We start from the raw sequence: 26,227 nt of genomic DNA, 5'->3' as shown, positions 1-26,227 counted from the left end.
TTCCCAAACCTCTTAATTCCCTTTATATATATATACATATATATATATATATTTTATTGAGTCATAGTCAGTTTACAATGTTGTGTCAATTTCCGGCATATAGCGCAATGCTTCAGTCCTACATGAATATACATTTATTTGTTTTCCTATTCTTTTTCACCATAAGTTACCACAAGATATTGAATATAATTCCCTGTGCTATACAATATAAACTTATTTTATATATGGTAGTTAGTATCTAATTCCCTTTTTAAAATGACTGTTGCGAAGATGTTAACACAGAACTAAGCCGATGACAAATTATCGAGAGAGAAAAAAACAGAATAAAACTTTTTATTACTGTATTTTAAAAGATGACATAAAGACTGGAGAAAGAAACATCCTGAATGCCAACAAGTTATATAGGATCTAATTTTTTTTAATTTCCAAAATGACCATAATTTACGTAATTTTACAAGAAAAGTAATTTTATTAAAAACAAATCTGTGAAACTAGAATCCCGCAGTTTCCAGTGACCAGCTGGTCAGGCTGAATACGCTTTGGGGCAGATGCGGTAGTCTGAAACGCCAGGCCTTTTGTTGGGGAAGGGAGAGATGGGAGAGACAGGAAGGACGGTCCTCCTGGTCATTTCTCTGTAGGTGCAGTCCTGTCGCACAACCCAAGTCAAATCAACGTATTAAAAGCCTCTTCCTTTTTGCTTGTCCCCAAAACGGCAAAGAAGGATGTGATGGGGAGAAAAGAACGCCCCAAGGGCCGTTGCAGGAACTACGGACGGTGAGCCAGGTAGAAGGCGCGTGGGACACTGGAGTCGCCCCGCCCCGCCCCCGGGCCTACCAGGCCCCGCCCCCGGGCCGCTAGGGCCAGGCCACGCCCCCGAGCCTCTCGGGCCAGGCCCCGCCCTCCACCGTCACGTGGTAGGGCGCCGGGTCCAGCCTGTAGCTGATGCTGCCGCGCGGTATTCGTCATGGAGCTGGCGCCGCGAACCTGTCCCGAGCTGCTGCTGCTGCTGCTGCTGCTGCTTCTGGGCCTGAGCACGGGTAGGTTCGGGCAAAAGCTGCATCAGTGGCGGATGCCTCCTCTCTCCAGGGATGAGAATCTTTTTAAAGCATATTCCTGTTCCTCTGTTTCTACCCTGCGTGTATTGCTTTTGAAACTCACTCTGTTATTTGTTTACTTACTTATTTTGTAATTCAAAGTTCTTTTTCTACTATTTTCTGGCCCTGGGTAGTCTGGTGCCTCCTTTCTTCCATACGCCTAGGTAGAAGTAGTTTGGCAAAGTGTGAGATTTGGAGAAGCTGCTGATCAATGAGGTTTACACGATCTTAAGGCCGTCTCCCTTTTCATGCCGTGATTGGCTGCTAAATGAGGTTATAAGTTCTTTTTTAAATTTTGAGCTGAAACACACGGTCCAAAAGACCCCTGAAGAAAAATCCCACCGTGAATGGGACATTTCACTGAGCTTATTTAAGCCTTTCTTCCTCTACTTGGGCAGAACAGACAAGTTAACAGCTCCCTCACCGCGGTCCTTTCTGGCAAAACTAAACTCGTGTTTAATAGGATGACTTGCAAAAGGATTAGCAGTCTTTAAGCAAAATGACTCCTGGTCTGTCTGAATCAAGAACTGAGAGTGGGAACTGGCCGCAAACTTGCCTTGTGATCCCAGGCAAGTTACTTAACTTGTTTTCTCGTCTGTAAATGGGGATCACGTGACCCTTCAGCTTGTGTCTGGGAAATGTCGAATAGATTGCCCCCTCAAATTTTGACAGTGGTCACTGGCAGGAAAGGGAGGAGTGCCAGAGGTTAGATCAGAAGGGACCAAGCCTTATCTGTCATTTTCAAGATTGTCTGTAATCTTGTGTTACTTGTATGTGTGCTCTTATAGCTACATGTATAATGAAATATTCTAATCGTTCTGTTTTGCTCATCAGACCACTTTCTGGTTGTCTTAATCTCCATCCTTATCAAGTTACAAAATAGCACTGTCTGCTCATCTACTCCCTTCTGTTCTTTCGGGGACCAGTTTTTGTCCTTTTACTGGACACAGGAGCATGAAATTTAAAAAGGAGGAAGTAGAGGCAGAAAACCCCAGTCACCAAGGATCATGCTCCCATCACTTTTTAATAAGCCGCCTGTTTTACCCACAGAGTAGTACCTGAGAAAAAAAGAACTTGAAAGATGTTGCTTTAGCAAAAGTGACAAGAAACTGTGTTTACCCTACTCTTTTCTGATACGTATTTTGCAGATGCTAGAAACGTCAACTAAGGAAAATTGGAGCTGTAATATATTAAAGAATATATATATGGCTTCTGATAAATTTTCTGTCCAAGGGCCTTCCCAGAAAAATTATGCCAGTGTGCATTTTTACCAACAGGGCTAAAGGTCGGTCTCCTGTGTCCTTGTGGACATTGAGTCCCTGCCGTCTGTCCAATAAGCAAAGATTTTTTCAGTGACCTCATTATTGCTTTAATTTTTATATCTTTGAATATTAGTGATGTTAAACATTCTTTCACATATTAATCAGACGTTTGTATTTTCCTTTTTATAAATTATTTCCTCATGGCATTTATCCATTGAACCATCAGGATCTTACATTTTTTTAAACTGAGCTAATTAATGATTAAGGAAATACCCTTTTTCATATTTGTTGCCCACCTTTCTTTGTTGTTTGCCTTTTACTTTTATTTTTGTTGTGCAGAAATGTAACAAGTTTCTGTCCTCAACTCTTGATCTTTTTCTTTATAGTCTCTGGGGTATGCTTAAATCATCTCCTCATCCAGGATCAAAACATTCCATTATATTTTCATATTATTTTTAAATTTTAAAATTGATATACTTAATCCATTTGGACTTATCTTGGTTTACAGTGTAAAGAGAGGACCTACATTTCTATTTTTTTACCTTCAAAAAAGCTAACAGTTTCTCCAGCATAATATAATGAATAATCTTTGCCCCACTAATTTGTGATGCCTCTTTTTTTTTTTTTTTTTTTTATGGAGGTACTGGGGATTGAACCCAGGACCTCAGGCATGCCAAGCATGCGCCCTACCACCGAGCTACACCCACCCAGCTGTGTGATGCTTCTTTAATCATATGTTAAGTGAGAAAGAAAAATCATCATGTTCATTTTGAGATTTTCCTTTTTTTCCTGCAAATACAAATCTCTCTCTTTTTAAAACAGAGTCATAAACATGTTTTATGCTTACTGTTAAAACTCCAAATATTACAGAGGGTGTAGAGGAAAAAGTGAAAGTCTCCAGACTCCTGGACCATCATTAAGTTTGGTTTGTTTTTTCATTAATGAGGCTTTTTGTCCCTTTTCTCCGCAATATATTGGAGTAAGTAAATTGCCTGATATATAAACCAAATCATCTCTAGCCTAGCACGGCCATCTCTCCTGGGCCTGATATTTACCTAGACATAGACCTTCAGGAAAATCAAATTGTGCTTCTATTTCAGGTGCTGTCGTTGACAGACCCGCAGAGGAGGGCAAAGAAATATGGGGTTACGTGACTGTCCGGAAGGATGCCCACATGTTCTGGTGGCTCTATTATGCCACCAGCCCCTGCAAGAACTTCTCAGAACTGCCCCTAGTCATGTGGCTTCAGGTAAAAGTCATTTCACTGCCTGGCCTGAGGTTGAAGCCAGGTTTTCCGTCACTTAACCACTTTGCTCTTAAAGGCTCCCAGCTCCACTGTGAAGAACGGATCTGGTAAGGCAGCCAGCTAGGGGTCTCCTAGGCTTGGGGAGTCAGCATCCTCTCTGAAACAGGCAAAGGCCATGGTGCAGTCAAAGAGGCCAAATCAGAGAATGAAGGATTCGAGCTTTTGCTGGGATCTTTTTCTACTGAGCCCAGCCCAGGCAGTGGCAGGAACTCTCAGGAATGGAAACTCCTGAACACATATTTGACTCTATGATGACAGAAAGTATTTTGGAAGGTTCCATAGCAAAGACTGAGGTACCCTAACTACCTCCCCTCCCGCTCCTCCGCAAACCCTTTTCTAGACCCTAACCTCTTGGCCCCAGAAAAACTGATCTTTTGAAAAGACTCAACCTTTTGTATCTTCGTGTCAAGAATTGGGCCCTATCCTTCTCCCTAAAGTGTGTTTGTATTTTAATCTTGAGCTCTGGTGGTAGCATTGAAGACAGAGAGCTGGTCAAAAAGTTTGTGGGGACCAGCAGAGGATCCTGCCTTGCATTACTGAGATGTCTGTCCAGAGGTGGCCCACACCCGCCTGGAAGACTGACCTCACTGGAGGGGTTGAGGAGCGTGGTCTTGCTTCACCTTCGGGAGACTGTACGTCCGGCCCAGCTTGGTGCCTAGTTTGCTCACCAGTAAATAGGGCGCCCTGGTACTCGCTTCCATGGGATGTGAAGGTCAGTATTCTTAAGCAGCCTCCCAGTGCCCCCGGCTTTGCCTCCCAGGCCAGTAGATACAGACTTTCTGCTGAGATGGAGCAAAGATACCCAGTTTGCAGGGAGGGACCTTTGTCCCAAGTATTTCCCTGGAGCATAGGTTAAGGTGAGGCTCAGCCTGAGGGTGCAGATAAGAAAATGTCTCAGAAGAAGAACCTATCTGTGTGGCCCAGGGAACTTCTGTCCATCTGGCTGGAGATGAAGATGTGGCGGGGTTGTCAGGGAGAGCCGTGCCAGTCAGGAGAGCCGGGTCCTGGAAGCCTTTCTGCCACTTAAAGCTGCGAAAAGACTCTTCCCTTCTCTGGGCTTTGGTTTTCTAATCTGGGAGATTTCAGTGGTTTGCAAACATTCTGTTAATCAGCAGAACTTTTTCCACCCCCAAGCAAAAGTTTACAGACAGAACCAAAGCAGAAGCAAGAAGAGCTGGGGCAGGGTGGGGGCGGGGTGCGAAGTCCCACCCATTCTGCCTCCCCTTTGTCACACGCTGCCTGTCTAGCACTTCCTGGGCTTTCCAGAACCCAATTCGAAAACCCCTGAATTTCAGAAGTTGCAAGCCTTTTCGGTTAATTTCAGAGTGGGGTGGTGGTTAATTTGAATTAGTTGTGAACATTTGAAAATCAAGACATTTCCTTCCTTTTTTCAAATAATCAGGGAATGTAGTAACTTGGGGCCTGAACTTGCTGTGTCAAAACTGAGTGGTGGGGGCCCCCTTTCAGACAGGCAGGAGCTCCTGGCGGAGGGGACCCTCTGCTTGCTCCTGACTTCTGGTCCCTGGAGGCCATCCCGTTTGACCTTTGGTGACTGCGAGCTGAGATGCTGTTCGATGGTTATTAACTGCCTTACTAACGGACCTGCTCCTTGTCTCCTCAGAGGCCCAAGAGAGGAGGAAAAAGTATGATTAAGGAAGAAATAATTAACTCAGATAAAAGGAGATCTCTTTTAGCAGCCTACTGAGAACACATGCACTGACTTCCCCGGGCAGGTCTTTGAGAATCGAGGTCACATCGTCTGAGTGGAGTGACTCTGAGTAGGGTAGGGTGCTGCTTCCCGTACACTTTCAAGTCTTCTAAGCATTCAGTTGGTCCTCTGACACATTTACCATATTTCAGAATCAGTGCAAAGCCCCGGGCCATGACAGCTCTCCTGCCAAACGTTCTAGACAAAAAAAAAGATTTTGCAGTAGAATGTTCTCAAATAGAACAGAGTTCAGAAAAGGGGATTTCTCCCACAAGGACCATGCCCCTGGAATTCCCAGCTTCCTTCCTTGCTCTCTGGTCCTCTCCCATCCCAGGAAGTCCCCCAGGAAAAAGGGGCCCAGCTTTTCCACTCGAGGACACTTGCTTTTAATTTACTGTGTGTAACACAGTGAACATTTTTCAGTGTTGCCACATCATTTCTCATCGTTTGTGATTCTAAATGGCAGTGTCACATTCCATCCTGTAGACATGTCATGATTTACTGACACCCACTGGGGGACGCTGGAGTTGGGTCCGGTTTTTGCTCGTATAAAAGTTGTCAATGCCACTGCAATGAGCATCTGCCTCTGACTTCTGCACTTTTTACCAGTGTGTTAGGAAATCCTAAGATACAGAGGGCATCTTAAGGTACAGAGGGGTTCATAGCCTTCCAATTTTATAATAGTTAACTTGGTGTAGGTTCAAAGCATTAAATAGTTTCATAAAGCCTTTGCGTATTGGGGTCCTCTAGTTACCCCTGATCCCTGACTCTGTGTTGTCTTTTTTTTTTTTTTTTTTTTAAGATTTCCCTATACAGATGGTCTTGGCTTCTGTTTTGCCTGAACCATTCCCATTCCCTTCCATCTTTGTGATTCTCCCTTCCCTATCCATCTTGCACAAGGCAGCAGTATCCTTTTATTTGAGGCCCTAGTCCTGTCCCCTTGGCTCAAATGGCCCCTGAGGTTTTGTCCAGAAAAGCACTGACCATCCTTTCCCCTGACCATCTCCTGAAGGACCCCCTCCCCTCTCTTAGCTCTTAGAACCCATAGAACCTTTGCCTCTCCTGGTCTGGGCCCCCATCACTGAGCTTCTGTTCAGAATCCAGTCTCGCCCCAGCCCAGAATGCCCATAGTTTTGAGGGCCTCCTGCCCTGGGACTTCTGTATTTGCTCCGTTATACCCTGGGGATCATCTTGATCAAACTGCCCCTCAGTCTGGGTCCCTTGTAAATCCTCTGGGACACTGAGGAGAGGGTGGTGGAGGGTCAAAGGACCCCACATCTAGTCCTGGCGGAGCCCTGATTGCCACGTTCGCCTCTGTGGGCCTCACTGCTCATCTCTGAAACGAGACGGGTCACACAAGATGTTCTGAAGTCAGAGAGCCCTGTGTCAGGTCAAGGCTCGGGCTCGGTGAATCAGGGGTAGGGAAGTTCCTTCTGGGGACTCTTAGCCCAGGCCGGTTCCTTTCTTTGGAAAGCCTCCAGCAGTTAGCAGGGCACTCGGCCAGAGCAGAGGCTAAGTGCCCATGGCTTAGGCTCAGCAAGAGCCCCTGGTTCACTGGATCGGTTGTGTCTCGTGTGTGAGTTTGACGGAGCCATCACCGAATCAGAAATTGTTTATAGTGAATGTGGTCATCGTTTGTGATGGCGAAGGTTTGACTAACATTTTCTCTGAATTTATTCGTGGTTCTTTTTTCCTTCCACAGGGTGGTCCAGGTGGTTCCAGCACTGGATTTGGGAACTTCAAGGAAATCGGGCCCCTTGACAGTGATCTCAAACCACGAAGAACTACTTGGGTACAGTGAGAGAGGCCCCTAACTCAGGCTGCCCTGGGGCCTCCCCCAGGCTGAGGCCTCCCCCATTTCCGCCGCACCGCTTGACCCCATTCTGGGTGGGGTCACACCTTAAGTGATCCCGCCCCGCCACCCTGCTTCCTGTGTTTCTGGGGGCCTTGGGCACTTGTCCACAGGCCTCTTCTCTAGCCAGCCTCTTTCGTTTCTTGGGACAGCTTACCCCACGTCCATGACCTTTCTCCCCACTTGCCTGCAGAAACCTACTCTAGCAGATACCCTGGGGCTTGTCACAACCCACATACTGGCTGTCCCCGCAGATGCCAGGGTCACCCCTTGTGGCCACAGCCTCTGATCTTTCCTCTCTCTCCTTCGCCACACTGCTTCATGACTTCATCAGGACTTCAAAACCCCTGTCTTCTGCCCTTTTGATGTCTCTCTAGTTCTCTGTCTCCACCCGCCCCGTCACTCTTAGCCCCACTTCCTTACTTAACCAGTCTTCAGCCAGCTCCCCACCCCGGGGCTCCCTTATCCCTCTCCCTCCACACCCGATCTGGGGTCAGTCGCAGCGTCCACCTGCTTGGCTACGCTGCCAAACACTGCTGGGCAAAACCACACCATCGGCAGGGTGGGCTGTTGCCCAACTGTGGGATTTGCTGCTGGCTTGTGGCCACCCTCTGCTCTGCTCCTCTCTCGTCTGTTGACAGACACTTGGCTTGTTTCCACCTTCTGGCTACTGTGAATAATGCAGGTAACATTAGTGTACAAATATTCGTTTGGGCCCCTGTTTTCAATTTGGGGGGATATATACCTAAGGATAGAATTGCCAGTCCCATGGTAGCTCTATGTTTAATACCCAAATGTTGTTAATCTTCATCCATCCCTTTTTCCAGCCCCTCTCATGGTGCTTTCAAAGGGCCCCTGCTCCCAGTCCACTTTCCACAGGCTGCTTGAGTGAAACTCTCCAACGTAAATCATTCCTTAGTTTACCATCTTTCAGGTCCCCAAAATACCAGATCCAGAATCCTGAGCATGAACTGGCTCCTGCTGTCTACAACCACATCTCCCAGCACCTCTCCACGTGCTCTCTCCCTTCAGGCCTCTGCTTGGGCAGTTCCTGGGCTGGGGCTTCATTCCTTTGGCCATTTGTTCTCAATGCTCTCATCATACTTACCTCCGCTTTTCTTCAAGACTCACTGCAGGATCACCTCCTTAAGGTCTCCTCTGGGCCCTTTGATTTTCTTGTCTGTCTCCACACTGGTCTCCTTTAAGCACATTTTACTTACTCTTGCCTCGGCTCTTTGCACGTGCTGTCCCCTCAGCCTAGAACATTCATGTGCTCGTTCCAATTAAATGATCACTTTCACTTGCTGTAGCACAGTGCCCACTGGCTTGTCCCCAAGCCTCCCACAACTAAGAGGGTAATGCCTGGGCCGGGTCTGCACAGGAAGTGAGGAGACCCCAGCCTTGTACCTGATTGTCCCTGATGCTGCCATTACCTTTCCAACTTCATGACCTTGGGCAAGTCCTGGGCCTTTTCTGAGCTTTAATTTCCTGATCAGTAAAGGACATAGCTGGACTGTGTCATCACTAGGGATCTTTCGGGATGTAAAATTCTAGAACTCTAAGCCTCTTTGGAAAAGATATTAGAATAAATTCTGCTGCTCTTGTAGTGTGCAGCGAAGCCGTGCCAATGTGGAAATCAGATTCCTCTTGAATGTGGTATCCAGACCACTCACTGCTTCGAGCTGTTGCCCAGGCCAACACTGTTGGTTCTACCTGTGCAAGCGGATTACATTCAGGACATTTATGTTGTGTGAATGCAACAGCTCAGGGGCTTCCATCCCCATGTATGTGTTACTCTTTCCATCTTGCCTCTCCTTTTTGCCTTTCTCGGCCATAGTAATCCGTGTTCCTGTTCCGGAATTTTTTTTAAATACATTTTATTAACGGGATCATAACCATACTGATGGTCTCACACGTGTGGTTTTTCTTGAGCTCATGTAAGAAAATCAAAAGATAATTGGTGACTGGCTGGCTGATTGCCACTTTTGACTTTCCTCTGTGGCATGTAGCTCCAGGCAGCCAGTCTCCTATTTGTGGATAACCCCGTGGGCACCGGGTTCAGTTATGTGAACAACAGCGATGCGTATGCAAAAGACCTGGCCACGGTAGCTTCAGACATGATGGTTCTCCTGAAGGTCTTCTTTGATTGCCACAAAGAATTCCAGGTAAGCAAAGACTGGGGAATGAGTCAGCAAGGGGCTAGCAGTCTCAGCATGACTTCCATCAGAATATATTTATACTTCCCCGAGCATTCCACACCCAGCCTATTCCAGAGAAAACCTTTTTGCTCCCAGGACCAGGTGGTGGGCTTTGGTTTCAACCATCTCTAAAGGTGGTTTTCAGCAGGAATGACCCGGAGCCAGTATGATAATCAGACATGGGAGGAAAGGCCAACCAAAAGCTGATTCGTTTTGTCTGGCCATTACATGCAATGGGAATTTGAAATGAATTTGTTTGAATTAAAAGGCATTCAGGATATTTAGTTCTTCATTCATTCCTTTTCTTCCTAGACAATTCCATTCTACATTTTCTCAGAGTCCTACGGAGGGAAAATGGCTGCTGGCATTGGCCTAGAACTTCATAAGGTAACAGGGAAGATGACATTGTTGTTTTGGTTTCAGACAAGAACCGTTATTGTGTTACTTGTTATGCTCACTTGGTTACTAAATGTGCTTTGAGGAGGACCTTGAACATGCAGAGTAAGAGTAAGTCTGTAATAATGACCGTGAAAAGTTTCAAAAAGAACAGTGAAGTCTGCCTACCAGGTATCAAACAAGCTTCCCAGCTTCAGCAAGTAAAGCAGTGTCCTACCTGCATAGCAACAGACAAATGCAGAGAAATGCAGCAGGCTAAAGAATCTAGAGACACATTTTATACATATTTTTATATTTGTTTGTATATGCATCTATGTGTATGTATGAACACACATATGCATCATACTTACACGTGATCATATATAAATGATGATAAAGGATGGCATTGCAATTCATTGAGGGAAAGATAGAATAGTCAATAAATGGTATGGAGACAAATGGCCATCACTTTGGAAAACAGTTAAGTTAGATTCTTGCTTTACATAAAATATCAGTTCTCGACAAATTACAAATCTAAACATAAAAATCAAAACTACAAAAGAACCTGAAAATATAGGAGAAAAGTTTTATAATCTTGGTAGGAAAAGCTTTCTTTTCCTTCATAAGATGAAACACCCAAAAGCCAAAAAGGATAAGGTTGACATATGTAGACCATATAGAAATTTAAAACTTCTTAGAGTTTCATAAATAAGTATAAAACATATACACACATAGACAAATAAATAATAGAAAAAGTATTCCTATCAATACATCTATTTAAAAAGAATTATATCCTAATAGAAAATTGGCAAAAAATACGGACAATTTGTAGAAGAGATGCAAACAGCCTGTGGACACGTGAGCAATGCCCAACTTTTATCAGTAAGCCACATCTGGGAGATCTACAAATATTTAAAAGATTGGTAACACCCAGTTTTAGTAAGAAGTCAGGGGAATAAGTGCTCTCATGCACATTTGATGGGAGTGAAAACTGGTAAATCGTTTCAGAATTTTTTAAGTGGAGATAGAACCCAGGACCTCGTGCTAAGCATGCACTCTACCACTGAGCTATACCCAACCCTTATTTATTTATTTATTTATTTATTTATTTATTTATTTATTTATTTATTTAGAATTCTTTTTTATTTTTTGAAGTGGGATTTATTTTTTAGAAAAAAAAACCACTTGTTTTTATATAACTTATGAGCGAAGAATGGGTTTTACATTTTCGAGCAGTGGTTGTGGGGTGGGGTGTATTAAAAAAAAGAATATTTCATGACACATGAAAATTAGATGACACTCAAATTTCAGTGTCCACAAATAAAGTTTTATTAGAACTCTCATTTGTTTACATATTGTCTGTGGCTGCTTTAGCAATACAGTGGCAGAGTTGAGTAATTGCAACATAGACTTTTGGTCTACAAAGCCTGAAATGTTTAATATCTGATCCTCTATAGACAGAATTACCAACCCCTGATATAGGGGAGGTCATTCACTTCATTTGGCTTTGAATCAGAAGGCACACAGTGTCCAGACATGATTTCCTCCATGGAATTCTTACACCCTCTGTCTGGACAGAAATTTATCTGAGTGGTTTTGCCTTCACACTATACGGGTGTTCAGTTCTTCATCCGTCTTCCACTTAATAGTTTTAATGTCAATTTTTAATTCTCACATACATCAGTCATTTCATTAGGAGTTTCAAAATGATGGTTTTTCTCCTTCTGTCATTTTGCTCACATTTCCTGGCTGCTATTCTTCTATAAAGTGGAACTTCTCCTCATCCTCTGGGACTGTTTAAGAAACTTGAAAAAAGCTCCTTTTGGAAAAGCCAGATAAAAGCATAATTCTTTCTCTTTTATTACCAGTGTTCAAAGTCGGGGTATTCATTGTTCTTTTAGATCCCTCAATGGCTTGTGCATTAATTCATAATTCAAAATTCAAAATAGATAAAGGTGTACTGTAAAAATTCTTCCTCTTGCCTCTGTCACCTTCCCCAGGGCCACCTTTGTTATTACTTTCTTCTGTACCTTTCCAGGGGTGTTTCCTGCCTGTATAAGCTAATTTATATATATTCTTTTCCCTCGTTTTTATACAAATGATTGCATATTCTGCACACTATTCTACATGTCTCTTCTTTAATTTAACAATACACCCTGGAGATATTTTTATATTAGTCCATAAAAAGCCTTCTCATTCTTCTTTTTAAGTTGTCTCATATACCATGGACATAACCAGAATTTATTTAGCCCAGCCTATTGATATAACTATTTAGATTGTTTTCAGTTTTCTGCTACTGGCCAGATGTATTCCTTTTAAATGAATAAAATGAGCAGAGGGGAATGAGCTCCTAGTCCTAAGGTATCCATCCCACCCCTGAGTACCTTCTGAGGAGTCCAGCTCTTCAGTGATGGCCACTCGGACAGTGACGATTGAACCCAGAGAGCCCCCTGAGCACCTTATGAGAAATCACAGCCCTCAGAAGGAAGAGTACCAGTGTCCCTTCTAAAGAAGATAGGGGCTGCCCCAGACCCCACACACATCCTGCCAACACCTTTGTGAAAACAGTAGAGAAAGACTAAGGGCAGCTCCTACTGATTTTGCAGATGGTGTCAGGGAAGACTTACTCTTGCCCTCCAGTGAGTATCTGACTTTGGACACCCAGGGAATCCTGGGTGGGCAGACGTTTTCTGGGCTCAGGCAAGGCAGTGTATAAAGGCTTGGATCCCTTGTATTGAGGAAGGGATGGAGGTCCCTGAGTCCCCTTGACAAGGATATTTCTTGGCTCCTCTTCTTTCAGGCCATTCAGCAAGGGACCATCCAGTGCAACTTTGCCGGGGTTGCCTTGGGTGACTCCTGGATCTCTCCCATTGGTAAGCACGGAATTTTCAGACATTTTAAAACTCCCTTTCCCCACCCTTCCCTGGGACTTTGGGCTGTGTTGTCTAGATCAGAGAACAAGGCAGTGGAATTCTCTTGGTCCTTGGAGAAGTCAACACAGAAAGTGTTTGCCCCCAGAGCGTCCAGGAAATTTAGGGCTGAGAACTCATTTACAAAGCACTTACCATGGGCTGCCATGGGCTGGACTGAATTCTCTTATTTGATTCTCACAACAAAAGAATTGAATTTTACAGTTGAAGACATTCTTGAGTCTTGTAGAGGTGGTGGAATTGCCCTCTGACCCACAGAATGAGTGGCCTGGGCAGGATTCAAACCCACATCTGTTTGTCATCTTATCCTCTCTGCTTCTTGATGTTAACGTGGACCACTGGGGTGAAATTCTCACCTGCTGGTCATATCGATGCTCAGGGTAGCACTGATCACAGAGGCACCCACACACTTCCCTCGTAAACATTTGGCAGATCAGCAAGTGCTGAGAAGCGATGCCCCTGGCTCTTAGAAGAGGGTACTGGTGGGAGAAGAAATAGAACATTTTCCCCTTTGCAGCTGTCAGAGAGTGATTATGTCAAATGGGATTTCAAGGAGCCACAAATCCATCTGGTCCTGTAACTCGGAGGCTCGCAGTTTCATAAGCTGAGCATCCTTGTTGGGAGTATAGACAGAAACTGTTTGTATTGCAGACACCCAGGGTGTGGCTTCAGGCATCTGAAATAGTCACCGTGTAGGGTTACCTCTAACGAGGATTTCTAAATCTCAGCACTGTTGACGCTTTGAGTTGTACACGATTCTTTGTCGTTGGGGGCAGGGGCGTCCTGGGCTTTGCGGGATGTTAGGATGTTAGCAGCATCTGGACCCTTTAGATGCCAGTAGTTCCACCCCAGTGTGACAACCAGCAGTATCTCCAGACACTGGCAAATGTCCAGCTTCCTAGGCTGTCTGTGCTCTGTACCTTCACTGGGGTGGTCGTTACATGAGTGTATACGTTAATCAAAACTCTTCTAAATGTATGCTTATTGCTTGTGATGTGTGACTATGCCTCAGTTTCTTAAAATAGTAATTTGTTTTAATTTTTAAGTAATATTTTCCCCCTAAAAAATGGAGATTCGGCTTCTTACAGAGCCACATCCCTGATGGATCCAAGACATGCTGATCCACTTGGAATGGTTACTTCTTGCACTCAGTCTCGGCATCTCCAGGGCGGGACTGAAATGACAGACCTGAGAGCCGAGTGCGCATTGCGAGAAGGGCTGCTCTTTGTGTTTCCTCCCTGGATGTACCTCCTAGGAGAAGCCTTGACCCGGGGCGTGAGGGGCCAGCAGGTTTCCTGCCAGGTGTCTCACTCAGAGTGACGACAGGTTCTCATCACAGCTGCTTAACAACACTAAACACTTTGTATGTGCTCATAACTTCATCTCACGCTTACAACAGCTCCGTGGGATGGAGGCTGTTATCACCCCAGTGTTTGGAGGTGATGAAACTGAGACTCAGAGAGGTTAAGCACTTTTCCTAAAGTCACCCTGCTAAAGCCAGGATTCACATCCAGAGGCCACAGGCACTGGAATCCGTGCACTTCACCATAACCCTGCTTTCCTCCCCGAGACCAGCAAGTGCAGCCTCGTGGCTTTGCACGTGCCCTTCACCCTGCCCCAAATCTCCCTTCTTCACCTTGCCACCTCCCCCTGTGAGTCCTCCTTCCCAGATCTTAGTCCCTCCTTCCACATCCACCTTAAGTATCAGTCTTCCATCCCAGAAGCATGCTCTTTTTGAAGGAGAAATACTGTTAATTTTCATGAGCAGTTATTAATTGCTTGCTAGGTAGTAGGTGTTGTTAGAGGTGCCAGGAAAGGTGTACAGACACGCTTCATGTCTTCAAGGGGATCTGCACAGTTCAGTATGGTGGCCATAGCCACGTGTGACTAATTTAAATTAATTAAAATATGAGAAAATTTTCAGTCTTTCATTTGCACTACCCCCATTTCAAGTGCCCAGTAGCCGCATATGACTGTTGCCCACCCAGATACAGAACATTTCCATCAGTGCAGAAAGTTCTGTTGGACATCTGAGGTTCACATCAGAGGTCATCAGACTACGAGCTCCAGGTCAAGTCTGTCCGGCCGCCCTGCTTTGTTGAATAAGGTTTTACTGGGACACAGTCCCACCCGCTTATTTGCATGTTGTCTGACTATTTGGAGGCAGCAACAACAGTAATTGCAACAGAGACCGGCTGGCCTGCAAAGCCAAAAATATTTGTCATTTGTCCCTTCACAGAAAAGATTTGTCAGTCCCTGGTCCAGCTCAAGCAGGGAGTGGGATGCCTTGGAGAACTGTAGACGAATGTTTATATTAAGAAACCAAGGCACAGGTTTGATGGTTCAGCTGGAGAGGTGAATGGCAGCTGGGTCCCAGAGGACCTGGCGTGCCTGTACTTCTCAGGGTGTACTCTGAAGAATACCGATCCAATGAGATGCTGTACAAAGGGCCCCGAGGTCAAATGAGTTTTGAAAGTGCTAAATACTGGCTCCTGCCCCTCAAGGTTCACAGGCAGATTAAAGGCTCTGAGAAGTCCTGCAGTAAAGAAATGTGTTGTCTTTTGCATAACCCCAAAGGTGTTTAACCGAAGACATTTTTTTCTTCTAACTCCCAGGTTAACATTCGGCAGGACTGAGGTTATTTGAAACATACTTTGAGATGCTTGGGCTTAAGGGAAACCATTGAGGGCTTTTAAGCGAAGGAGTGACATATTCAAATGTGCTGTCTAAGTTATGATCCTTGATATCTTGTTGGAATGTCTCTCAGTGGCACTAACCTTACCTAGTGTTCTGTAATTGTGAACTTGTCCAAACCCAACTCTTCTCTTTGAGGGCAGGTGTGGTCTTATATTGATATCTTTTAAAGCTTCTTATTGGCTTCAGGCACTTTGTAAATTCTCGATATATTTTTGGAATTGAAATGAATTGATTGGCAGCGTGGCCATAGACACTTGAATTACGAAATCATTAGCCTTCTTCCTTAATTAGCTCCTTAGTGGAAGCTGGTGTCCCTAGATTGGAGGCCCGAGCAGGATGCAGAGCAGAACTGTGAGGGCGGGGAAATATTTTCAGCTGACAGAAAGTCTAGAAGTCTGCAGATAAGAGCCTCCGCTGCACCCGCACGGCCGGCCTGTGCTGCCATCACTGGTGATGACTGAGTTGCTGGGCCAGTATCAGGCCAAGTGAATGTGTCATTAGTCCTGAGTCAACAGAAAGGCTCCCACAGCCTCGCCCCACCTCCCAGCCGCTGGACATCAGCCCTGCATGGACACCGGGGAGTTAAGGTGTCCATGGGTGGGCCAAAGCCACTGGGTTTCTTGCTTTGGAAGGAAAGCTGGTTAGGTATTTTTGTGGGGAGGACAGAGCCACAACAAACTTATTTCATATGTATGTGATTTCCTTTAGATTCGGTGGTCTCCTGGGGACCTTACCTGTACAGTGTGGTGAGTATATGAGCCCCACTTCTGTCCCTTTGTGTAACAGCCCAGCTGACCTCTTCTGGCTCTGTCCCCAGGAGGGACAAAGCTAGTTTGGGTTTGCCTATGCGGTGGACACTGCTCCCTAAGGACATGTCAAATAATCCATATCAAATTGAAGACCCCACACAGCAAAAACAAATGTGACAATGAATATATGTATGTTCATGTATAACTGAAAAATTGTGCTCTATGCTGGAATTTGACACGGCATTGTAAAATGACTATAACTCAATAAAAAAAAGTAAAAAAAAAATTGAAGACCCTAAGCAACAGCTGGCCTTGGGGACAAATTTAAAGACGCATCAGCACAATTATTTCGTTTCTCTAGATACAGGAAATGCACATTTTTTAATCCCCTCAGCTTTTGATAATAGAAATTTTCAAATACGCAGAAGTTAAAAGATGATGGTGAACCCCCATATACCCACCGCCTAGACTCAGTGAACATTTTGCCATATTTCTTTCATTAATAAACACGTCACTTGTAACGATACACTGTCCCACATATGCTTCTCTTTCTCCTTCCTCTCACTCTTTCTGTTACCTGCCCCTACCCAGAGCAGCGCCAGATTTGTGTCTCTAGCAAAGTGGACTTTCTGTTCTCAATTTACATTCCAGTCTCTTCTCGACGACCAAGGTCTGGCAGAGGTGTCTGAGATTGCAGAACAAGTCCTGGATGCCGTAAACAAGGGACTCTACAAAGAGGCCACCATGCTGTGGGGGAAGGCGGAAATGGTCGTTGAAAAGGTACCAGGGGACACGCTCCGGGCCAGCCTGCTTGGCTTTTTCCTCTGGGCAGCGGGCCCCTGCTTGGTGTTGGGGTCTGTCCTGCAGATCAATTCGCCCTGGAAATTAACACGCACACCCTTGGTTTTCTCCCGCGGAGTCGGCGCTCCACGCAGATGGGTGGCTCACTACTCTAGCTGACATTGCTAGTCTCTGAGCTTTCATTTCTTTCTAGTCCAAGCAGATGTACAAAGTTAAAGCTGTCTCCTTGGATAAGATGGAGAGCCAGGTGCCTTTCCATTTTACAGCTTTGATGATAGATAAAGAAAGGAAACAAACAGCCAAGTATGTGTCTGTATTTCAGAACACAGATGGAGTGAACTTCTATAACATCTTAACGAAGAGCACCCCTGAGTCTGCAGCAGAGTTGAGTTTTGAATTCACCCAGAGCCACCTAGGTGAGTGGACCTTGAAGTTGTGAGACCCTGTCGCAGCCTCCATGCTAGAGGAAACCAAATTTTTAAAAAGCTTTATTGACATAGAATTTACCTACCATAAAATTCATCCATTTTAAGTGCGTAATTCAATGGCTTTTGGTTTATTTACAGAGTTGTGCAAACATCACCACAATCCAGTTTTAGAACCTTTCCGTTGCCCCAGAAAGATCCCGCATGTCCCACATGTCCGCCTGCCGTTCCCACCCTCAGCCCTAGGCAACCACTGATCTGCTTTCTGTCTCTAGATTTGCCTTTTCGGGACATTTCATATAAATGGAATCCTGCACTAGGTTGTCTTTTGCATCTGGCTTCGTGCACTTAGATAGTGTTTTTGAGGTTTGGAAACCGGCTTCTGCACATTGAATTACGATGTCAGTCCTCCTAAAAGCTGGATTGCGTTGTCTTCCAGCTGCGCCTGCTTCACTGTGGGTTCCAACTGCCTGGCATCCTCCTTCGTACAGAAGCTGCAGGAACCTCTTGATTCCACCCAGCTGATTTCCTTTGACCGTGCTGGATAATCTCCATGGCCCCAAAGTACATAAAAGGCAGCAATCAAAACTAATACAGCATCTCCACTTTGAACACGGTCCCGACTTTCTCCCCCATCTGGGGAGAATCAGGGGGATGCTTTTCATTTCCCAGGTGCAGGCCTCCCTCTTACGAACAGCATCCCCAGAAGCCTAGAAAAGAGGTCCTCTTGGTCGAATCTCCAGTCCTTTGACTCACCGTGTACCAGTTTGTTTTAGTCCGTCTTTTCCAGCGCCACGTGAGACAACTGCAAGAGGATGACTTGAGTCAGCTCATGAACGGTCCCATCAGAAAGAAGCTCAAAATTATTCCTGAAGACTGCTTCTGGGGAGGTAACTTATGTGAGCTAATTAACTGCCTTTTGTAGAGCTGGGGGTGAGAGAGGTGGAAATGCAAAGCCCTTAATTTGTGGGATGGGTTTTTGTGGTGGTGAGGGTGTGTACGGGTAGAACAGTATTGCTGTCCACATTTTATGGATGAGCAAACACGTACTGAGACAGTAAATAACATGCCAAAATTGGTTCAGAATAAGGGGGTGGTTAGGGAAGTGGGTGGGGAGGAAGTAAATGATTGTGAGTTGATCACTGTGAAGCCAGGCAGGTTGGGTACATAAGAATCATCAGACACGCTTCTCTTTCCTTTTGTATCAGTTTGAAGTTTTCCATAATGAAACACTGAGATTAAAAGAGCCATGCCTGGGGGAGTGGAAGCAGGGTATAGCTCAGTGGTAGAGCACATGCTTAGCATGCACGAGGTCCTAGGTTCAATCCCCAGTACCTCCATTAAATAAATAAATAAGCCTAATCTCTCCCCTCCAAAAAAAAATTTTTGTTATGTTTATTGGAAAAAAAAAAAAAGCCATGCCCAAGGCCACAGTTGGTTGTGGTGTGACTTCTGGACAAAGGTCCTTTTGGACAGGTTTTGACTGGCTGTCTCTGGCCAGCCTCCGCACGCATCCTGATGTGGATGTGGTCTGCCATCTACCACATCCTGGTATGAAGAACACAGTGAGGAAATACTGGGGTCCCCAGGAACCAGGGCCAGGTAGAATCTAGGACAAGTTCCTGCTCAATTCTGTAAGGAAGCCACGAGCAAGTGGGACTCCCAGACTCCTGGAGAGGGAGCATTCCAAGCTGAGGAGGATATAGTTCATGTCCAAGGTACCCCAAAGCTATGCCTCTGTAGGGCGGCCCCTTGACAGCTGCAGAGAGGCTCAGACTTGGCTCTGGTCCTGCCTTCCTCAGGGCACACGGCCATCCTTCCAACCGGCAGCCAGCAGAGGACTCGTCCTAGACCTGGTGTCTTCCCCTTCACCCCTTAGCGCTTTCTAGAAATGAGGGGAAGGTTAATTGGCTCAAATAAAAAGAATGCGATGTCAGAGCTGTAAGGGGTGGGGACCACTGCGCAAGGAGCAGGAGGTATGAGCGCCCCCAGGAGGCCAGATGAAGGTCAGAATCACAAGAGCACATCTTTTCAGCCCAGCCCCCTCGTCTTACCTTTGTGACACTGTTGTCCAGCCTGGCTTCTGTCTTTACGGGGATCCTCCCCCTCTGCCCAGTGTGGCTAGATGGGCGGGCTGACTGCTTTTTTGCAGATGTAGACTGATAGAGAGAACTCCCTCTTGCTCCGCGTGTGTCTGTTTGTGGCCTGGAAAGAAGTTGTCCTTGCCCAGTGCCAGTGTCCTGAGTCCAGTTTGTAGTTGAGCCAACCCACTCTGAAGGCTGCCAGGCCTGCGTGCATGTCCCAGGTGGTCCCTGGCTGTTTGACCTGGGGCGGGCTTCTCAGCCTCTCTGAGCCACATCCTCTGTAGCCATGGCAGCAGTGAAATCTCCTAACCCCCCAGGGTTGATGAAGGTGAAACAAGATGTTGCTTGTCGAGCGCTTACTTAGCTCGGTGCCTGGCAAGTGAAAACAGATGGCAGCTGTGCTGCAGTTGTTTGGTGTGATGGTGCTGATGCTGTCGGCCGGCGCTGAGCATCCCCTCTCTTGCCTGGGGCTAGTCATCCAGGTGACTTCCCCCAGGGCCAGCTCTGAATTGGTTTGGGGCTGGTGTCTTTATTACCAAGGTAGCTCTGCTTGTTCAGAACTTAACACATGGCCCTAGTGTTACTCTGCCAAGGAGGAAAACTAACACTGGCCTTGAAGCAGTTTGTGCCCTGAGAGGAGCAGCTTGAAGTGTATTTTGTGACCCTCCCTGTTCCCTTGGGTATTAGCCTAGGTTCCCATCCCTCACTGGAAATGGCATCCGCTCTCATCCCAGGCACCCGAGCGAACAGAGCACGGGTGTGGTGTGTGCCCCGCTTCCACGTGGCTGGCTCGGGGCACAGATGGGCCGCTTGGTCCCGCTGGTGAAGAGTCGGTATGCAGTCTCCAGTAGGTGCTGGATGCTCTGGGACGCTTCTTGTTCTAGCAGATTCTGAGCTGCTGCCTCTTTCTCCTTCCCCACATGCAGGCCAGTCTACCAGCGTCTTCCAGAACATGGAGGGGGACTTCATGAAGCCGGTCGTCAGCATTGTGGACGAGCTGCTGGAAGCCGGGGTCAACGTGACCGTGTATAATGGGCAGCTTGACCTCATCGTGGACACCATGGGTAGGGACCACTCGGAGGGGCGCATGGGCTGAGCTGGAAGGGGACTGGCCTCTTAGGGCTGCGGACATTGAGATGGCAGAAGGAAGGCCGTTTCCTGTTACATGCGTCCACCCCTGACCTTGGCTCTTTGGAGAGGGCGGGGCTGCCCTAGGCTGTGAGCTGCTCAGAGAAGCCAGGTCTGTCCAGCTTTTGAGGCCTTAGATATGATTAAAGAAACGGACAACACTCCCCCCCACCGCAAACATTTAAAAGAAGCCATTTCTGGGGCCATTTGGACAATGGCAGCATTTAACTGGGGGGAAACGTCGTTTTGGGGCGGTGTCACAGGAGCTGGAAGCCCTGCAAGGTGAGTTAAGACTAAGCCCTCCCGACCCCGTAAGCCTGAGGACCCAGGGGAACTGGTCTTATGGTCTTTGCGTCCCTGTCACACTGGCTGCTGCCCTGGGCCCACCTCTGGTTTCAGGAGGGCCGGAGGGAGGTCCAGGCAGGCTCTCAGAACTGGCAGGCAGATTGAGGCCCCTGGTCTGGCAGATGTGAAGTCAGCAGGATTGAATATTTTTTGCAACTTGTGAGCCCAGGGCACTGAGAACAATTTGAAAAGGTTCTGCATTTCTTCCCTGAACTGCCCACGTGGTCCACGGTACCATCTCCTTGTGCTGAGGCTTCTCCATCCTCCTGACAAGGTCCCTGCTCTCCTTCCTACAGAGCAGACAGCAGCGGGAGAGTCAGAGGCAAAAAGCAGTCCGGCTTCAGAGCCGTTAGGTTTCACCCGGGCAGCGTGGGTGTGGCCGGGACACCCAGTGCTGCACATGCAGGGTCTCGGGCCCCGCCCAGATCCAGTGTGGCAGAATTTGCCTTCTAACAAGATCCCAGGGTGAGTTTTAATGCAGGTTCCAGCTTGGGGATTCCACGCCAAATCGTAGGATCTAGATTTCTGTTTCTGCTCCACTCGGCTCTTAATGCCAGGCCCTTCTTGTCCCCCTTGCCAGGTCAGGAGGCCTGGTTGCGAAAACTGAAGTGGACAGAGCTGCCCAAGTTCAACCAGCTGAGGTGGAAGCCGTTGTACACTGACCCTAAATCTTCTGAAACATCTGCTTTTGTCAAGTCCTACAAGAACCTGGCTTTCTACTGGATCCTCAGAGCTGGACACATGGTGAGAGAGAGTCAGCGTTTGTTGCAGGCTTCGGGCTCTGCCAGGCGACCCGCAGGCACTGGTGACGCGTGTCACCGCCTGGGCTGGTCTCATACGTGCCTTGGGCCTGTGGGTGTTGCAGGCTCGCTAAGGAAGCTCTGCTTCATTTACAAAGTAAATCCTCCTGAGACTCACCCTGGGCTCTCTATCCTCTGCTCTTTAGTTTAAATGAGTCGAATGGTACTTTCTTCTGAACAGTCTGTCCTGAAGGAACATGTGGTCCTGGGGGAAGGAGGGAGAAACAGTCTTTCCCCAACGTTTTCAGGGGGTGAATCCGGAGCTTGGAGGTCTGTAAGGCTGAGCGCAGTGCAGGTACAAGGCGGGGAGAGTTTGGGAGCAGCGATGGTTCTAGAACTCCAATCCAGAAGAGGCTTCTCCTGCAAAGAGGGGCACTGAGCCCACTGCACTCCCGCACCTGCACAGAGAACACAGTGTTTTCCCTGAGGTTGTAGGTTGACTGAGTGACTTTCCATGGGCTGAGGGAGACTGTGGAGGGGTGACTGCACACACACATGCACACACACATGCATGCACACACACGCATGCACACACACACGGACACCCACACAGGAGCCAGAGGCAGGAATGTCAGGAGGTGGAAAGGGCCCAGGGGCTTCCCTCATAGTTATGCTTTGGTCGCTTAAACACAGGGTCTCCCTTCATCCCAGGATGGTGGTTTCCTGGAGGAGGTAATTGGGAGGGATGGTAAGGCTTGGCTCCATTGTGCCGAGACAGAATCTCCACAGGGTAGGGGCTGAGGGTCTGCTGTGTGCCTGGAAAGAAGGTCTAAGGAACAGGTCTTAAAGCTCTGTGTGCATGCCAAGCACATAGTGTGTTTACTTGGATGGCCAAGGAGGTGCTGAGGGATCTGGGGGCTGGGGGACCAAAATGGCCCCTCTGCAAGCTACTCTTTAGGGCCATTCGTGATTCCCAGCTGGGGTCAGTCTTGCCAATCAGGGGACTTCAGTGATGTCTGGAGACATTTTGGATTGTCACAGCTTGAGGGTGGTTGCTCCCAGGATCCAGTGGGTAGAGGCCATGGGTCCTGGTATCCATCCTCCCATGCACAGGACAGACCCCCCCCCCCACCATGAAGAATTGTTCCACATAGAATGTCAGTCGTGTCAAGGTCAGGAAACCCTGGTATAGAGGAAAGCCGGAGCTGGGGTATCTGGTAGACTTGGTCTCACAATATTTATTAGGTATTTTGACCCTGGATCACTTATTCTTAACCTCTCTGACTCTGAGTCTCCTCTTAAGAACTTCCCAGAAATGAAGATGCAGCCAGCTTTTAGAGAACCTGACTTACTCTTTGGTTCCTTTCTTCATTGAGCAAACATTTGAGTGTCTCATAACTACTAATCCCTGTGCCAGGCACTGGGAATTCACGGATGGATGGCGCACCATCCCTGTCCTCAGGGAGCTCTTGGGCCAGAGGGACTAACAACATGGGGCGAGAAATGCCAGGGGGAGAGGAGGCCCAGCCCAGGCTTCAGGGTCTAGAAGACCAGGCTGTAAGCATGGGCAGGAGATAGCTCGATGAAGAGGAGAAGATGTGGGGGATTCCCAAGGAGCCTTCAGACAACTGAGGCCTCAAGGTTGGGGAGGGGTGTCTCCCCATTGCCGGGGAGAGGTGAGGTAGAAGAAGGAGACTTTCTATACTTCAGTAAAGGAGCTCAGACCTACCCTGAAAGCAACAGGGTGCCACTGGGGGGTTTTAAGCAAAGGAGTGGAGTTACCAGATTTGTCTATGAAATAACACTCTAGCAGTTGAGGACATGGGACAAGACTAGGGCAGAGAGCTGATCTAAGATGCTTTTATGATCATCCAGAAGGGAGAGAAGTAGAGGAATTTGATAAAGTATAAGAAGGGAGATTGAGCAGCACTTCGTGACTGTTTCCCTGTAGAACAGCCAAGAAGGATATCTGCAGGGAATTGATTATATAAACTGCATCTGTATAGGTCTGCAGTTAAATGTTTCTCTGTGGAGTTAGAGGTCTGGGAGTCAAGTGTGGAAAAGGCAAGGGACTGGGTTTAAGAGGCGGGAGGAAAAAGAAGGGCCTACAAATGAGACTTGAGAAAGGAGCAGCTAGAAAAGCAGGAGGGAGACCAGGGACACCCCCAAAGCAGAGACGGGCTGGCGGTGTCCAGTGCTGCTGAGAACCCAGGTAAAGGACTGCGACGTTAGCAGTGATTTGGGTTCACTGGAGTCGCCGTGACTGTGGCCAGCATCCTAAGACAGCGTCTGGACTGGCAGGCTGGGAAGCTAGCATGGAAAGGACGGAGCAGATGAATGAGCAGCGAGGGTGAGAGGACAGCTTCCTTTAAGTAACCAGAAGGAAGCAGGAGGCCCACTTTCTTAAGAAACTTGATTTGAAGAAACAGTGAACAAGGTGGCAGCAGGACACAGGGTTAAGAAGGCATTTTGTCGTGGCTCTGAGTACCTTTGGTGTTGACTGGGAAGAGGCAGGGGAAGTCTTAGAGCACACACAGTTCTAGGCAAGGGTCCCTGCGGAGGCAGGTTGGAGGGGCGGGGGGTGGGGAGCCAGCCATGGGCTCTCATCAGTGCACGGAGTTCAGGCCCGTTTCCTCTTGGTTTGTCACAGACAGAACAAGACATCAGTTGGGGGCAGCCTTAAAATAGCACCTGGAGGCTGTTATTAAATCACCCCTCAACCACTTCCCCTTTAGTTGGTGGAGTGTCGCTACCCCACCATGCCTGCGCCTCCCCCCGGGGACATTGCCTGGCGGGAGGGTTGGGGGCAGGAGTGTGAGAGAATCGTAGAACCATGGAATTTCATAACTTGGAGCCATCTACTCTACTCACCATCTTTGTGGAGGAGAAACTGAGGCCTCGGCCCCTTCCCCTTTGGATGGGGTGTGGGGAACAGATTTTTTAAAAGGAATTACTTGAAAAATCTTACAGAAATACAAAAGAAAATTGAATAACAATGTAAAACTGGGGGTGCCACCCAAAGGGTCCTGTTGGTTTGTATTTGTTTATAGGTTTGCTGGTAGCTTCCCTCTCAGCTGTTTGCTTCCCTGTTCCCAGAATGGAATCCTTTCTACACAGAGAATCCTTTAAAATGTTTAGGGGGAGGGTATAGCTCAGTACGGGCTTAGCATGCACGAGGTCCTGGGTTCAATCCCCAGTACCTCCTTTAAAAAACAATAAATAAATAAACCTAATTACCTACCCTCCCGGCCAAAAAAAAGAAAAATGTAGAGTCTTCCCTCTTCCTTGAGCAGGCTGGGTCTTAATAACATAAGCACAGCCTTTATATAAAGAAATCAATAAATCAGCCCCAAATGGAGTAGAAGGTTCTTTCCTAAATGCTGACTTCTCTAGACCGCTGCACCCAGCATGGTGGGGGGCCCAGAAGGGCTTCTGTCCAGCACATGGTCATTTCACAAAAGGGACCCTGTCTTACAGGATGCAGCCAGGTGCAGCTGTCCTCCCAGGTTGCTGTCACAGAGCTGGCCCCCTTCCTGGTTGCTGAATCTGAAGCCGGCCCTAGGAATGGAATCAGGAGTGCTAACTCAGATACTGCTTGATTCTAGGTCCCTTCCGACCAAGGGGACATGGCTCTGAAGATGATGCGGCTGGTGACTCGGCAAGAATAGGATGGGCTGGGCTGGAGGTGAGCTGACTGGCCTTGGCACACGGGAGCTGGAGCAAGCACCCTTCTCCCCTTGAATCTGATCTGGGGGCGGTGAGGGGGGAGAACCAGACCTGGGCTGTGGTTGTGAAAGTTCCTGTTGGCTTCCGCAGCGAACAAAATCACTGCCCCTGTGGCAACTTGGAAATCATTTCTGCTTCGGAAAAAAAGTGATTTTTTAAAAAATGGTTTTGTTTTAATCAGAGTGAAGCGTTGAAATAGATTAACGTTTTCTTATCACAGAAGCAAATGATGTGATTTATAGAGAAAAGAAAATGCAGGTAAACAATGAACAAAGTGAACCTGTATGCTCCTTTCAGGGATAAGCACTGTTACCACTGTAGTGTATGTCCTTGCACATCTTTTTGTTTTGCTATATATGCATATATATTTTTTACAAAAAAAAATGGAATCATTGCTCTTATTTTATGGTCTACTTTGTTCACAGATCTGTATGTCTTAAACACCTTTCTATGTCAATAAATGTTCTCCTATAATGTTTTTAACGTTCTGAGCATTCCACTTTATGGATGTACCATAATTTATGTACCAAATGCCCAGGGGTTTCCCATAAGCAGTTTCTGGTTTGTCGATTTTATAAACGGTGCTCTGGCGATGCATCCTGATAGTTACATTTTTAAGCCCATCCTTATAATTTTCTCACAACAGATTCTTAAAAGCTCACTTATTCAGTCAAATGACTATAACATCTCGTTAAAATTAAAATGACGGATTCAGGGCTTTTTAAGTTTTAATTCACGGCTCAAGATCTGCCTAAGGGACCTGATAGCTTCTATGACAGTCCTGAAAGAAATACGGCCTCCTGTAGT

General features: G+C 46.9%; 1 protein-coding gene across 1 annotated transcript; it reads left to right on the top strand.

Annotated features, from left to right (window-relative positions):
• The first annotated feature begins 903 nt into the window (after nt 1-903).
• On the top strand, nt 904-25,900 carry SCPEP1 (serine carboxypeptidase 1). Its single transcript, XM_006181403.3, has 13 exons — nt 904-1,037; nt 3,457-3,605; nt 7,073-7,162; nt 9,232-9,387; nt 9,733-9,807; nt 12,596-12,668; nt 16,131-16,168; nt 16,823-16,951; nt 17,295-17,388; nt 18,174-18,287; nt 20,408-20,545; nt 21,535-21,698; nt 25,300-25,900. The coding sequence occupies exons 1-13, from the start codon at nt 965-967 to the stop codon at nt 25,360-25,362; spliced, it is 1,356 nt and encodes a 451-aa protein (XP_006181465.2). The 5' UTR covers nt 904-964; the 3' UTR covers nt 25,363-25,900.
• The last annotated feature ends 327 nt before the right edge of the window (nt 25,901-26,227 follow it).

The sequence above is a fragment of the Camelus ferus genome, chromosome 16 (genome assembly GCF_009834535.1).
Source record: "Camelus ferus isolate YT-003-E chromosome 16, BCGSAC_Cfer_1.0, whole genome shotgun sequence".
Lineage (NCBI taxonomy): Eukaryota > Metazoa > Chordata > Mammalia > Artiodactyla > Camelidae > Camelus > Camelus ferus.
This window is presented reverse-complemented; position numbering and strand designations above follow the sequence as displayed.

Coding starts and splice junctions, on each gene's coding strand:
- SCPEP1 (XM_006181403.3), top strand. CDS start 965: ATGGAGCTGGCGCCGCGAACCTGTCCCGAGCTGCTGCTGCTGCTGCTG. Junction 1,038..3,456: donor GCTTCTGGGCCTGAGCACGG/GTAGGTTCGGGC, acceptor CTTCTATTTCAG/GTGCTGTCGTTGACAGACCC. Junction 20,546..21,534: donor CCTCATCGTGGACACCATGG/GTAGGGACCACT, acceptor CCCCCTTGCCAG/GTCAGGAGGCCTGGTTGCGA.